Here is a 15,325-nt window from a genome sequence, read left to right as displayed (position 1 = left end):
AACACATTTGTATATTGTCCAATACAATAATTGTCACTCAATGTTTCGTTCCCAAAATATAGCGACCTGACAATTTATCCTTTAACTAGGCAAGTCAGTTAAGAACAAATTCTTATTTTCAATGACGGCCGAGGAACGGCGGGTTAACTGCCTTGTTCAGGGGCAGAACGACAGATTGTGATCTCGGGGATTCGATCACTGGCCCAACACCCTAACCTACCTACAATACCACTGATGTGTAGGGGTCAGAGGTCCATTGGAATTAACAATGCGAGTGTAAAACACCCTGTTACTCAGCCACAAGGGATTGAGTTCCCCCAGGAGACGACAGGGTGGTTTGGTGACCACTGCCTTACTGGAGCCAACTGACAGTCAGGGTCCTAATCTGAGTTTACGGGTAGAAAACACTTGATATCATTGCACCCGTAACAGTGACCACTGAAGTGGGTTGATATTATCCATTAATATACATGCAACAACTTCAATGATTTTTAGAGTTACAGGGTCATAAGGAAAGCAGTCAACTGAAGTAAGAGGCCCTGATCTATGGATGACATGTGACTGGGCAGGGGCGCAGTCATGGGAGAGCTTGGGCCCACCCACTGAGCCAGACCCCCCCCCCCATGAAAAGGCTTTACCTCAACCAGAAATACTCCAGTTTCATCAGCTGTCCAGGTGGCTGGTCTCAGACGATGCTGCAGGTGAAGCCGGATGTGGAGTTCCTGGGCTGGCAGGATTACAATTCCTGGTCGTGAGGCGGGTTGGAAGTACTGGCAAATTCTTTACAAATGACTTTGATGCGGGAAACATTAGAGAAATGACTCAATCTGGCAACAGCTCTGGCAGACATTTCTGCAGTCAGCATGCCAATTGCGCGCGCCCTCAATTTGACAGCTGTGGCATTGCGACAAATGCACATTTCAGTGCGGCCTCATTGTCCTCAGCACAAGGTTAACGTGTCATCAGCCCCACCCGTCAAGTGGATGGATAACCTTGGAAAAGTCAAAATGCTCAAATTTGTGCACAATTTGAGAGCTTTCTTTGTGCATATGGGACATTAATGGGATCTTTCATTTCATCTCATGAAACATGGGAACAATTCACATGGTGATATTTGTGTTCACTATTGTTGAAGAATTGCCGAGTACTGTCTAATGAAGAGGGCTAGCTAAATCTTCTGAACCGAAACATCTGGTATTGTACCGCTGTCAAAAGTAGAGTAATTACTTAGTTTACTGTACATGCTGAGCTGTCAGTCAACCCAGAACATGGTCTTTTCTGTCCCATTGTCAGGTCATAAACACTGCTTTTCACAGCTACTCTTAATCCCAGTATGTTTGCATACTAAAGTCTATGAACGAGATGCGAGTCGTTGTCAGTAGGGCTCTACAGTATCTGTTGGTTCATCAGTGTTGTCAGTAGGGCTCGAGTATCTGTTGGGTCGTCAGTAGGGCTCTAGAGTATCTGTTGGGTCGTCAGTGTTGTCAGTAGGGCTCTAGAGTATCTGTTGGGTCGTCAGTGTTGTCAGTAGGGCTCTAGAGTATCTGTTGGGTCGTCAGTGTTGTCAGTAGGGCTGTAGAGTATATGTTGGGTCGTCAGTGTTGTCAGTAGGGCTCTAGAGTATCTGTTGGGTCGTCAGTGTTGTCAGTAGGGCTCTAGAGTATCTGTTGGGTCGTCAGTGTTGTCAGTAGGGCTCTAGAGTATCTGTTGGGTCGTCAGTGTTGTCAGTAGGGCTCTAGAGTATATGTTGGGTCGTCAGTGTTGTCAGTAGGGCTCTAGAGTATCTGTTGGGTCGTCAGTCTCATTGATTTGTGAGGCGTTTACCACCACATCCTGCCCTGCCTTGTCCACACCATTCATCAGGAGATCACAGTAAGACATGTCATTAAGTGGTAATATGTCCTGGCCCATTCCCTGATGAGAAGCAGGCCTTCACAACTACAGGCGTCCATGTCACAGACTGAGGAACAGAAGAGATGAGAACCCAACATCTACACCTTTGTACAGTTGGCGACCCTGATTAACAGCACAGATGGAAACTACACCTCCAGAGAGCTGCTCTGTTTACTGGACCCAATCACATTGCTTAATGTACCCCAGGATGAACACCACTGCCTCAATATTCACCTCACTGATCAGAGACAAAAGGCTCCAGAAAAGGGTTTTAATGAAACACTTTATTTCCAGATCCATAGTTTTACTTCAGCACTTGAAAGACGTCTCAAGGGTTGCAGGTGTGACATCAATGTCATCTTCTTCCATCTGTCGAGGAGCAAAGACATTTAATGAATCCTTTAGCAAACTGACCAACATTTAGATTAAAGGAAGACTGGCTCCCTAAATCATGTATAGTACACAATTCATCACCAATAACTCCAGATTTCAAGTAGCTCACCAGCTTGGAACCCCTAGTTGCAAGGGAAGACGTATTCTGTCTCAGCCTGGTCACCTGTAACCGTAAGACAGCTTCGTCTCAGTAAATGAAAACAACTTGACCAAATGTTCCTCAGAAGAGGGTAAAAATAACGTTTTGGGGAGGGTTAGTAGAGTAACTTACTTGGCTGGTAGTAGTCATAGATCTTGACCACTGCTGGCTTTAGATTCTGTACTGGGAACTCCTGTATGATGTCCAGGGTGATGTGGAAAGGAAGTGATGTCAGCTGTTGGGAGAAAAACAAACAAACGGGTCATTAAATGATCAAAGCAGAAGTTACTGTACATCAAAATATATTATGTTTAAATGAAGCCCATTATATGAAGTGCCATGTGAATGGTTTCAGACTGATAGATGGTTTTCACCTCACCTCTGTCAAGTACATTAACACATGGTCATCTTTGATATCAACACGATCCACTTGACTTGAACCCCTCAGCTGTGAAGACAAGTCATTGATATCGCATGAACAAAGAACCGTCATCCTTAAACAAAGGGACACAGACGAGGCAAGACCTCCATGGATAAAGGTCCCAACAACTCACCCTCCCCAAAGAGTCTGGATCTGGAGAAAACCCAGAGAGCATTTTCAAATCCACTATAATCATATTGGTGGTGAGCTCCTTTCCATGATATCTGAGAAAGATGATTGACAGCTGATTTTTTTATCCATAAAGACCAGATAAGCATTCTGACTGATCCAAGCCGAGGTACCAACTAGAAGGTCAATATACACAGGTATAACAAAACTAATTCATTTGGGTCAAACCCATTCTGCAGGTCACACATTTACTAGAATTCATACAAATATGTCCTTCATTCTGACCGAGACTGGAGCTTCAGCGTGACTCTGGGTCTCAAAGACTTCCTGTTGCAGTCCACCTCTGGAGTCACCTGGATACTGAGCGTTGTGCTTCTGGTAGGACTAGGGACGTTGTAGCGGAGCACCACCTGGGATAGAGAAGAGGAAGTCAGGGAAACCATCCTGTCCGAATACAAACATTTTATGAGCCAGAAGAAACAGCTTCCCTGTACTGTGTATTAAAGGGCATCTTGCGCCACAGGACTGGAGGAGAGATGTGTTTTCACTGACCTGCACTGAGGCACAAGCACTGCCCTGCACTTCAACGCTGTACTTCCCTTCTGTGTCCTGCAGCGCCCTCTCCTGGTACAGAAGCTTGTTGTTTTGGTTCACATGGAAGAGGCACCGGTCCCCACTGGGAGACCTGACCGTCACTGTGCTGGCTCCTCCTCTACTGAACACCCTGGTGGAGTAGAGAGCCAGGGCCTGGAGGGCCACCACCGTGTCCTAGACATGCACACCACAGGACAATCAGTTCAAAATGAAAAGAGACCATTTTAAAAGGGTTGAATATTTCTCACATTGAACAGTTGCTAAAGTGACTAAATCCCAATTCCAGCCATTACGATGATGGTTTCTAGGCTCTATCAGTGGAAGGGAGCCTCACCAGGTTGGACATGAAGAACACATGCCCTGTGGTCTGATACGAGTCAATGTTTGTACTAGTGCACCATTTCAGACCACTGGTGTTTAGAAAGTATACCTGGGTGGAAGAGAAGCCTCCGTAGGCGTTCTGCTGCCTCACCAGCCACCTGACGATGCGGGAGGCGTAGCCCAGGTCAGAGGTCGACCGAGAAGAGGCACTGAGGGACGCCAGCAGAACGTAGGAGCTGATCTCCACCTCCAGGGAGGGCGAGGTCTCAGAGGAGGACTGGGACCAGTGCAGGAGACCCCCTGAGGGTTGAGGAGCACACACCAGAATAAGGACTAGCTTATTCATCCTAATACAGACTACACAATACAAAGTTCTGACCTCCCCAATTCATGTCCAAAACATTTTTTAGGAGCAAGAGTTTTTTTTTTCTTCTTAACAATAATTTAAAATTAATCATTTTATTGGGCCTCTCTGGAGTGCCAGATGGTCTGAGGGTTTGCACTTTTAGGAGTACTCCATTATCCAGGCATGCTCAATCAAGGCAAGACAGCGCTACCAGGATATAGCTCACCCTCTTGAAATGAGATGGTGTCGAGGTGCTGCAGAAGCCGGGCCCGTGTCTCCATGTCACCTGCCAGGGTGAAGGTGTAGGCCAGCAGAGCAGTAGCGTAGGTGTTGGACAAATCACTGGTGGAGTTCTTCAGGCAAGACAAGCTGTGGTCCACAACATGATCCTAGAGCACAGAATGACAGCAGCACATTAAAAGCCAGCCTGGTCCCAGATCAGTTTGGACTGGGTTCCATTCAACTTGCTGTTCTGGGGCCTCAGGCAGTTCAAATTGTTGATTAGGGAACACTTTTTGCTGAGGAACGGGATTGTTTTTCCTTGTACATTTTATTACGTTGCATTTGTAAAGGGTATAATTTCTGTACATGCAGAGGTCCCCTGCTAAAGAGGCATGGCACTCTAAAAATAAACACCAACATATCTGGGACCAGACTACAGCACATTTCCTTTCTCACTTTACAGAAGCATACAGAGCCTAATATCAGTAGTAACATACCTTAAGGGAACATTTTGACATTCGCCATGTGGTTAGTGAGAGTCCATATTGCAAATATACGGTCCCTTAATAGACGTCCGAAAACGTTTGTAAAATTCACGGACGGCGTCGGGCCGTGCGGCTGGGCCGGATCTACCGGGAAGTCAAACGAACTCAGACATTCGGTTTCCGTTTTATAAAATGTGTCATTTTTCCACTGTCCCGGTAAATCCCACAAGAGGGCATAAGCAATCATATTGCAAATGTACAAAACATCACGACGTGGCCTTCTCCTAAACTGAAAATATTTCGAAGCCAAAACTTGGTGAGCGTAGGTTTGGCATGATGGGCAGTTGGCCCCGAACAAGATGGCGTCTAGGCCTCAACGGTTGAGTTATGGCCATTTTTCTGGGAAAAAAGGTCCAAAATGAAAATAGAGCAATAATTTTTCCGCTTCACGTCAAAGTCAAGGAGCCTCTGGTGTCAATAAAAAAAAAAGAACCAGCCATTTATCTATCGTCATTTAAGAGAAATCGTACAATGTCAAATTGGTGATGTTCTTTTTTTTTTTTTTAACAGTTACAGATTCAGATGCAGGGTGTTCATACGAATCTTTTTAAAGTGTGCTGCGGAGCTCTGCGAGATTTGTGATTTTCTGAAATAACACTCACTAAACCCTCCGTAAATAACTCAGTTCTTAACATAGACTTTTTAAAAAAAACTCAGGATTCTGTAAAGGCATACCCCAATCAGGATAGGAGTTTATTTATAGCTTCCTCTGCCAACCGGACGTGCCTTAAATGGTGTCATAGTGGCTGTTTTGAAGGGTTAAAATGGTCAGATCTGTCCAAAACTTCATGTGTGATTAGGCAACCCCCATGAACTGTAAATCAGTCATGATTCCCATAAAATCATTCACACAGCTTGGCAGGAGGGACCCATTGGGGTGCGTAGAGACAGACAGTGCCTGCATTAGTTAACCTTGTTGGAACTTTTAAAGAACCGTCAGACCTAGAGTTCCGAAACCTGTTCTAGACCTCAGGTCGATAGAGCCACGTAACTCAGCACGCAATAGAAGGTTCTCGGAGCGAGAAACAGCCTCGTACATTTGCAATGACTTCAATTCATTTTGACCATCACGAAAATGACAACATTTAGAAATGTCCCAGAGTCGCAAGACTAGGTGCATTGCGACCGCCTCGGCCCATATAGACGGACCCCAACGTTTTGGTCCGATAGCTCACTCAAGGACCCCGTAGCAAGGCATGGAAAAAAGTGCATTTTCAGCACCAATTAGGGTCTTGCTCGGGCACCAAATGACCTAGCGAGCCAAAACTTGGGATTCGGGGTTGCCTCAGCTAGGCCTACACAACATCAGAACTGGACCCGCAGCTGGAACGTAACTACGTTTTTATTATGGTTTGAATAGAAGGTGTTGTGAATTTTGGGCCAGCTCTGTGGCTACTAAACGAGTTGGAAAAAGTGGGTTTGGTGTCAGAATGATATCTAATTGACAGTGACTTGCTGGTGACTATTGTCCATTTGCAATATGTTTAAACAGTGAGGTACCAGAATCACTGCCCAGCCATCCCGAGTTCATCATGCCAGTCAATTTCACATTCCTGCAGGATTTGAGCATGTCAAATTTCTTATGGCATTTGGCCCCCAAAAAAGTTACTTTTGACTATGAAATCACATTGCAAATGGACAAAACATATGCCTTATGCACAAGTAAAAAATATATATATTTTTTTTAAATGGCTAAAGTATGTTGATGAAGTTCTTATACATGTGTAATTGACACAAATCAAAAGAATTTCGAAAAACGGTCCAGAAAGCACTTTAAGGGGTTGCTAGGTTTTAGAATTTCTCACTTTTTCAAAATGTTGCTTTTTGATGTTGACTTGTTGCATTTGCAATATGAAAAACCACAGTGGAGCGCGCTCGCCACCTGTTGGATTTTCAAAGTGTTACACCTGGCATTTGCCATTTGCAATCAACTTTGAACGAAACGCCAAATTGAGTGGTATTAGACACCGTGTATATGGTTTGTCCATGCCAATGACTTCCCATTCATTTTTGTCCATTTCAGGGGGGTGTTCCCTTACAGATCTAAGCCCATTCTTTGTTATTTCATAGGCTACTGGCAGAGAAATGACTTCACTACGTCGTAGAAGCTGTAAATGACAGTTGATGTGAGACAGATTTCATACAGGAGGCTGAATGAGTTGCCTGTAATGACGGTGTGAGAAATGGTTCCATGGAGTGAAGCTACTTACCGTCACGGACATGTTGAGCTCCAGCATTGAAGCAGTGATGTAAGCCGTCAGTGTGACTTCATCCGTCACTCCACCCTAGAAAACAATGTCAAGACACCAACTGTATCTAGCCTGTTGAAATCAAACTACGGCCGGTCTGACGAAACAGACAACCAGTTTATTAGCAATATAAATACCTTAATTCTGTTGTTCAAGAGCTTCCCTAAAGTTCTGAAACAGCCACGTTGGCCTTGTTGACGTTCCAACCAAGTCTTGGATTGCTCCATCGTTGCCGGGTCAACATAGATGAAAGACTGGGCTTTGCCAAAGGATCTCAAGACAAAAGCAGTCAGCCTGAAGAAAGAAGTGGATTCATTTAAAAGCCCTAACATCGTATCGTCAAGCTCCAAGTCATGACATCACACGCGTCAGCTGTCCTATCCAGCGTCTCCATGCCAGAGATGCCATTTGATTGGTCAATACGTCATTGAAACTACCAGTAGGTGAAAAACAAGCCAAGTACTCACCAGGTGTTCCCCAAGCCTTGTCCAAACGTGCTGTACGCACCATCAGCATTCTTGTAGTTCAGCTGCCGTTGGTAACCTGCCGGTGGGTTTTTATCATCAACGGTGACCAAGCGCTTGTTCTATTCCCAGAGTTGTGCCCCAAACGGCTCCTTATATCTCAGGGCTCTCCAACCCTGTTCACGGAGAGCTACCCTCCAACCAAGTTGTAATTAACCCCCATTCAACCAGCTAATTATTAGAAGGGGAGCGAGATTAGGGTTGGAGTGAAAACCTACATACAGGACAGTAACAAGGTTGGAGAGTCCTGCCCTATGTAAGGAATAGGGTGCTATGAGACAGTGTCAATATTCTACCATCAAATGACTTCAGTAGAAAACCATGTGTTGGGTCAGTGATGTTAAGACATTGAGATCATCTGTCATGCAGCTCCGCTGTTACCATGACAGCAGGGTACACCGTGGAGAAACACTTTAAAATAGAAAACGAAATCCTCTAATTGGACAAATCCAGCCCGGTTTGTGGATTTGGCATCTAATCAAGACAGATTTGAAGGGACTCTCCTACCACTAGTGAGGAACTTGGTGGCCTTTTCTAGGATGGCTGGCGTGAGCTGCTCTGTGTTCCTCAGGTACTCCAGGATGTAGATATTGGGGGAGAGCAGGGCCATATTCTGCTCCCCACACCCATACGGCATCTGCAACAGTCCATCCAGGTTGTTGAGGGCCCGACCCAGGATGTCCCCTACAGAGAAACAAGGGACTTCTGTTACAGACTGTCCTCTTCTGCAAACAGCAGCATCGTCACTGGAGAAGGTTCGTCTTCCCACCACTACACAATGGTTTATTTTACCTAAAACCGAGAGGGAAATCCTAGCAGAGCCATCCACCACATTCTGGGGAAGTTGCAGTTCCACCTCCTCCGTCAGAGCTTCTCCTGTGGACACAAAGAGGAGCTGAATGAAGATGATCACGTCAACCACCGTGAACATTCAACGTTGATTCATTACTGACCAGTAGGACACAGCAACCAGTTGTAGGTGTGGCTCTTCTCTGTTCCCTCAGCCTGGAGGAGGAGAGGGATTCATTTCAGAGGCAGTTCCACTAGACAGTATCTGTGCTACCTAACGTTAGTTCTCCCACAGCGGTAGACTACATACCTTCACCAGCAGGCTCCGTGTGACTGTGTCAACGCGTCCTCTCTCCGGTACGTTCACAACCCCGTTGTCACACGCAGTCTGGGACCGGACAGCCGCCGCACTAACAGACACGTTCAAAACCCCTACACAGTACAGCGCAGGTTACACAACATCCAATACGGTGACAGTACACAACTCAGGTTGACATCCATTCTGCCGTTTGAACAGATGAAGACTAACCCAGGACAGAGGGGGCCAGTGTCCAACTGAAGGTCTTTCGTCCATTGGCACACAAGCACGAGGAGTCCTGGACATCACGCAAGGGTGTGAGAGTGTAGTCTGAGGAAAGAGCTGGAGTCACAGAAACCTGCCAAAGAGGAACACGGGGTAAGATAACGTGGTACGACACAAACAATACAACTCAAGAAACCATCCTGGTGCAGCGTCGTACCATGATGCACTTGGAGAGGTAGTTAAACACAGTGGCCTTCAGCTCAAAGTGCTCTCCCCGGATGACTGAGTAGGGCAGGGTGAGCTCCAGGAAGAAGGGCTGGAAGACCGTGAGCTCCACCAGAGGAGCCAGACCAAAGCCACTGGGGGCCAGGCAGAAGACCTCAGTCTCCCAGGTGGTGATGGTGTCTGGGACTGTCAGGGGGACATCTAAAGATCCAGACTCCCTGGAATACAGAGGTCAGAGTTCAAACAGAAAGCCACCACGTGTCTAATAGAGAAAGACTAATTTCAACACAGTTTGTTGTTACAAATGCATTTAAGCTTTATCTAACCAGGGACACCCATTGAGGTCAAAGGGTATTTCCTAAGAGGAAGCTGACCTACAGTTTACAGAGGTTCAGGTTCCTAATCTACACCACTACTGTTTGGATACGAGGCAAGAGCTAAGAGGGCTTTCACCAGAGGTCGGCCTCACTCTGCAGAGCACTTACCCAACTTCCACAAGGTCCCAAATCCATGTCTCAGGGAAGAATGTACGGACCGTCTGTATGGGTGGCGGAGGTGGAGCGGCAAGTCCACCAGCCACAGCCATTTCAAGTCTAGGACCTGCTGATCCAGGCCTAGCCATTAGGCTGTAAGCTACTACCAACACAAAATATGGCCATTAGTGTCAAGTTAAAAATAGACTGAATGCTGGGCTCAGTGTTTAGACCAGTTTAACCAGGCTTTGTTATTCTAGCAAAAGGTCATCCATAACCCAAGATTCATTAGACTTGGCAATGAGAATAAGGGTTGGTAAGGACATCTCACCATAGGAGCGATAGTACTGGTTCCCCTGGTAACTGAGGCAGGAACGTACTCTTATATCCAGGTTAGTCGCTAGCTTCAATCCCAGTGTCTAGAAATAGCAGAACCAATTTAGTAATAAGTCAGTTTGTCATTCTATTCATTTTAACACATTGTAACAGTATGGTGACTGATTCTTCCCAGAAAGAACAAAAAGAGGCTTCAAGTTGAGAAAACAGGGCAGAAATATTTACCTGAAAAACTGCATAAGGATCATTTGTCTGCTCAGACGGTCCATATGGGTGTGGTATTATGGATCTCCTTGGTCTAACGCGTAAACATGCTACTGGATCTTCAAGCTCGTAGGGAACATAGGTCGTCTCCTTGACCGGTAGCAAATTAAATATCTGGAAAGGGACAACAGGGAGGTGTGAAATGACCTTGTTCATTGGGGACCAAACAGAACAGACTGAAACGACTACTTGGGGAAACACTCCATTTTGTTGTCCGTTGCTAAACGTTTAGAAAGTTGTCCCATCAACAAGGAGGTGCTTTCCAGTTACTGAGAGGCAATAGAAAGTGGGCCTCAAGCCAGAGAATGAGTCCCATCACATTTGATAAAAGCTCCCAACAGTGAACAGATCCACTCCATGTCTGCTGTGGTCACTGGTTGTATTCCCAGCACCACCAAAACAGTAGGTATGGTGGTACCACTGTTCACTTCAGTGAGCTGTGTTACCTTGTCAGCATCCAGCCTCTTCCCTGGCTCCATGATGCCAACACTCTGGTCAACAGCACCGAGGCCACAGAGGGAACCGGGCCGGGCCGAGAGATGCAGGGTGTTCTCCTCCCCTGGGACAGCGTTGGAGGGTGAGAACTCCACCAACACCTGGCAGACACAGATACCATTACTCCAGGTATGATTACAGTCTGCATGGAAATACTGGACACCTTTCATAAAATGACAACAATGTTTGTGATGTACAGTCACTGGGGATATGCCAGACTCCTCCACACACACACACACCTTGTTCCTGAAGCATTTCTCAGTGGGGAAGTTCATGCTGTGGGCGATGACAGTCTCACTGGGTAGCATACTGTACACCAGGAGCTGAACCACCGGCGCCATCTCTGGGACCACTGCCAACGTCAAGGTGACGTCACCCTCGGCTACTGCAACGCAAAGAGCAGGTCACTCATTAAGCACCTTCCAGAACATTCAGAATCACTTCATGAAACTCACTCACCAGGACTGTCCTGCTGCACAGTAACATTGATGTGTCCATGCTGAACTATGACCCCTCTGGACAAGGCCTGGAGGGAAAGGAAACAGTTCTCAGCAACAGAGTGGAGACGTTTGTCACGAACCGGCTCAAAGCCCGTAACAAAGGGAGACAACGTGGAGATAAGGAGTAACAAAATATATATTTATTAACTAAAGCAACTAAGGAAAATATACAATGATGTGTGTAATCAGTAATCAGTATTGTAAGTGAGTTTTGCGTGCTTGAATGTGATAATGCAGGGTGTTGAAAGGTGCCAAAGCAAACAAACAAACGGCCACCAAGAACCACAACACAATCTACAAAGGTGTCTGCATGGAGAGAGTCTCTTCCGTGAATGTGGAAGAGGTCTATTTATCCTGGGAGACACCTGGCCCAGGTGTTTCCCATGAAGCTGACGACCCTCCCAACTCCGCCCACCGGCATCCTAATAAGGAAACAAGAACAAAGACCGAATACAGCAGACAGAGTGGGAGGGTCGTCACACGTTGCAACCTGGACTCATGGGGTAAACGTAACACGGTTAACAAATCCAGGACTCCCATTAGTAGGATACGTTAGCACCTATTCATTTGTGGATGCCCATCATCCATTTCATATAGGCTAAATTTTTTGTTTATACATTACAAATTCCAATTTGTAACACGAGCAAGGTTGGGTTACAGTGGTTGATTAGGAGTATTGGTGTAGTTTAGGAACATCCTTCCTTTGAAAGTGTCTTGGGAAATGTCTGACATGATCCTGGTCAAAAGGAGTGCAAATAGGAAATATGGTGCTGTTTGAGAGGCACCATGGGTTTGCAGGTTGTTCCTGGTTCTACTCACCAGGTAGAGGACAGCCACAGAGCCCTTTGGGACAGTCTCCCCTACGATGGCATAGCGGATGGTGATGGACACCGCCTGCCCACACGCCAGTGGTGTCTCCACCTTCTGAATAGCCAGGGAGCTGGACGGTTTAATGTCAGGGGCAGCGGGCTGGATCAGCGAGAGTAGGTGTTGCCCTCTGTTGAAATAGGGGACCCTGTATCCTGGGTACTCCACTTGTGGGGTGTCGCTCACCTGAAAGGAACAAAAGGAATAGTAACTAAAGGCCCAATCCTAAATCAACCCCTAGAGCCCGTCCTATATACAGTGGGGATCTGAGAGGATGACAGGAAGCAATATGGTAACAGATCCACTTTACTTCCACCTAGCCTGTTAGGGTCATGACCTCTGGGAATCGTTTCCCCAACTGTCCTGGGGACCCCAAGCGGTGCACGTTTTGGTTCCCCCGTCACAGGAATGTCAATTCCTATGTGTTCATTAATTAAATGCACTCCGTTTAAGAATGTGTAAGATTCTTATTTGTATAAAATAGACAGGGACCAGTCTTATCAAAATTAGATGACAGTATTTATTCTCGGAGCTCGCTGCCATGAAACCACCAACAGTTTATATACAAAATATGACATCATAGGTTATAAAATGTCTTTCCTCCTATGACCAGGACAGAACAGGTTCAAAAGTTGATTCCAACCCACTAGCTCGCTCACTCCAGACACTTATCCAGATTCACTTCTGGAATCTTCACCTTCATCCATCACTATTTAGAAGACAGTTCCAGATAATGGAGAACTCTACCTTATCTAAACATCCCAGAGCTAAGTTGAGTCGGTTCAACCATAGGTTAACAACCCTTTTTGCTTGCTTAAAAACCCAATCCCTTCCTTATGAATTAACATTATTAATCAGATATAATAAAGAGTATAAGTTTAATTAGTTATAGTTCTATTTAAAATGTCGATATTGTTTAGTCATTATTCATAAAATTCCTAACCCCCCCCCCCCAACACCACAGCTGATTCAAATGTTGATGAAGAGTTCATTATTTGAAGTCCACTGCATAGGGTAATAAACTAAACATGCCCCCCTTAAGGTCTCCAGGACACTGGCATCGATTATAAAGTCTCTCAAACCTGGAAGGAATCATACTTACTACGAGGTTAATATTCTCTTTGGGCAGACTGGTTGTGTTAACGGAGAACCTGGCAATACCACGACTGTCCGTGGTTAGGTTCTGTAGTCGTAGATATGAGGACCAGCCTTTCTCCTCGAACAGGTAGACTAACATGTCAGAGATGGGTGTGTTGTTATATCGAACAGCATTTATCTGAAGAAAAGGGGGGGTTGTACGAATGAAGTGACACCACATACTGGTATTTCAGGAAGCAGGACAAACCAAGCATCCACAATGCATCAGGAACAACATTTGGACTGACCTTGCCTTCGATAATTGATCCATGCTCATAGATTTGGGGCGTGTCAACAAATGTGAATTCTCCAATCACATAGGAGAGCTCTACATTTCTCTCCTCTGACAGTGTAATACCTGTCAAATGAAAACAAATATGGTATATTTCACAACGCAGAAAGTGAATTGCAGTGCAGCTTCCACAGAACATTAAAACAGCATTATATAAAACCCTGCTGCAGCACCAACGGACAAAAAGCTCTTTCTTACCAACCTTGAGCCAACGCAGAGTAACCCAAACTCACACACCTCCTAAACACACACACACACACACACACAGAGATCAAACAGAATCAGAAGCATTACACGTATCGATCAGTGATCAAACAGAATCAGTAACTCAGTCAGGCAGGCGCACACACACACACACACACACACACACACACACACGCAGGGAGACAGATCAAAGAGCAGACTTGCAGGCAGCAGCATATCAGTCATTGGCTCATCATCATTGGTAACATCATCATTGGTAACATCATCATTGGTAACATCTATTTGATGCGTCTTCAAACACGTGTGGTCGGTCGGTCGGTGGGTCGGTGGGTGGGTCGGTGGGTATACTGTAGGATACAGTATACCCACCGACTGACAGCAACAGAATATTACAATGAACACTTAGCACCATGACACCTCACAAAACATGACATTATTGGGTGGTGTGGTGACCAGAATGATATCCCTAACACAAAATGGTGACCAGAATGATATCCCTAACACAAAATGGTGACCAGAATGATATCCCTAACACAGAATGGTGACCAGAATGATATCCCTAACACAAAATGGCCAGCAGAGAAGCCAGAAAGAAGTGTTTGTGTCCTGGATGAGGTCTGTCTTGACTATGTTACATGCATAACCTCTATGACGATGTCATGGGGTGAAGAGTCAGGAGGTTAGAGGTTAAAAGAAAAAAGGAGACAGGAAGTACATTCCAGGGCCACAGGACGAGGGGGTCACATGTTAGAAAACCATCAAAAGTGTCATTAAATTATCATGAACAAATCCAGTCATAGGATTGGTTCATCTTGGCGGCGGGTTGATTAATCGATTGAAACGATTGGCCCGTGAGTTTGTTTGTGTCATCATCTCTCTCCAGTGGTGGCCCGACATGTTAGTGACACGTGATGACACGGGACGTGGGGGGGCACACATATGTTGGGGCATAGGAGGCTGGTGAGGGGAGGACGCGCTCACAGTAATGGATGGAATAGATATCCCTCTAGTGGTGTGGGGGCTGTGCTTTGGCAAAGTGGGTGGGGTTATATCCTTCCTGTTTGGCCCTGTCCGGGGGTGTCATCGGATGGGGCCACAGTGTCTCCTGACCCCTCCTGTCTCAGCCTCCAGTATTTATGCTGCAGTAGTTTATGTGTCGGGGGGCTAGGGTCAGTTTGTTATATCTGGAGTACTTCTCCTGTCCTATTCGGTGTCCTGTGTGAATCTAAGTGTGCGTTCTCTAATTCTCTCCTTCTCTCTTTCTCTCTCTCGGAGGACCTGAGCCCTAGGACCATGCCCCAGGACTACCTGACATGATGACTCCTTGCTGTCCCCAGTCCACCTGGCTGTGCTGCTGCTCCAGTTTCAACTGTTCTGCCTTATTATTATTATTCGACCATGCTGATCATTTATGAACATTTGAACATCTTGGCCATGTTCTGTT

The 15,325-nt window shown here is 45.9% G+C and overlaps 1 protein-coding gene across 1 annotated transcript; it reads right to left on the bottom strand.

Annotated features, from left to right (window-relative positions):
- Positions 1 to 2,150: 2,150 nt before the first annotated feature.
- LOC110513014 (alpha-2-macroglobulin-like) lies at positions 2,151 to 13,743 on the bottom strand. The gene is made up of 27 exons (XM_036974394.1): positions 13,634 to 13,743; positions 13,351 to 13,524; positions 12,201 to 12,434; positions 11,341 to 11,407; positions 11,121 to 11,263; positions 10,833 to 10,982; positions 10,348 to 10,500; positions 10,118 to 10,205; positions 9,799 to 9,949; positions 9,306 to 9,531; positions 9,095 to 9,221; positions 8,876 to 8,997; positions 8,730 to 8,781; positions 8,569 to 8,652; positions 8,284 to 8,460; positions 7,720 to 7,795; positions 7,390 to 7,546; positions 7,214 to 7,288; positions 4,463 to 4,625; positions 4,000 to 4,190; positions 3,528 to 3,743; positions 3,261 to 3,385; positions 2,980 to 3,070; positions 2,805 to 2,873; positions 2,558 to 2,660; positions 2,396 to 2,449; positions 2,151 to 2,262 (listed from the first exon to the last, which is right to left on the bottom strand). Exons 2-26 carry the CDS (start codon positions 13,483 to 13,485, stop codon positions 2,409 to 2,411), a joined length of 3,216 nt encoding a protein of 1,071 aa, XP_036830289.1. The 5' UTR covers positions 13,486 to 13,524; positions 13,634 to 13,743; the 3' UTR covers positions 2,151 to 2,262; positions 2,396 to 2,408.
- Positions 13,744 to 15,325: the final 1,582 nt, after the last annotated feature.

The sequence above is a fragment of the Oncorhynchus mykiss genome, unplaced genomic scaffold (genome assembly GCF_013265735.2).
Source record: "Oncorhynchus mykiss isolate Arlee unplaced genomic scaffold, USDA_OmykA_1.1 un_scaffold_518, whole genome shotgun sequence".
In the NCBI taxonomy this organism is placed as follows: domain Eukaryota; kingdom Metazoa; phylum Chordata; class Actinopteri; order Salmoniformes; family Salmonidae; genus Oncorhynchus; species Oncorhynchus mykiss.
The sequence above is the reverse complement of the archived record's forward strand: the minus strand, read 5'-3'. Positions and strand labels throughout refer to the sequence as shown.

What these genes read in the sequence shown, in the direction of transcription:
- LOC110513014 (XM_036974394.1), bottom strand. Translation starts at nt 13,485, where the DNA reads ATGTTAGTCTACCTGTTCGAGGAGAAAGGCTGGTCCTCATATCTACGA. An exon ending in AGAAATGCTTCAGGAACAAG is followed by an intron (nt 10,983 to 11,120) that starts GTGTGTGTGTGT and finishes TGTGTCTGCCAG; the next exon opens with GTGTTGGTGGAGTTCTCACC. An exon ending in TCTTGAACAACAGAATTAAG is followed by an intron (nt 7,289 to 7,389) that starts GTATTTATATTG and finishes ATTGTTTTCTAG; the next exon opens with GGTGGAGTGACGGATGAAGT.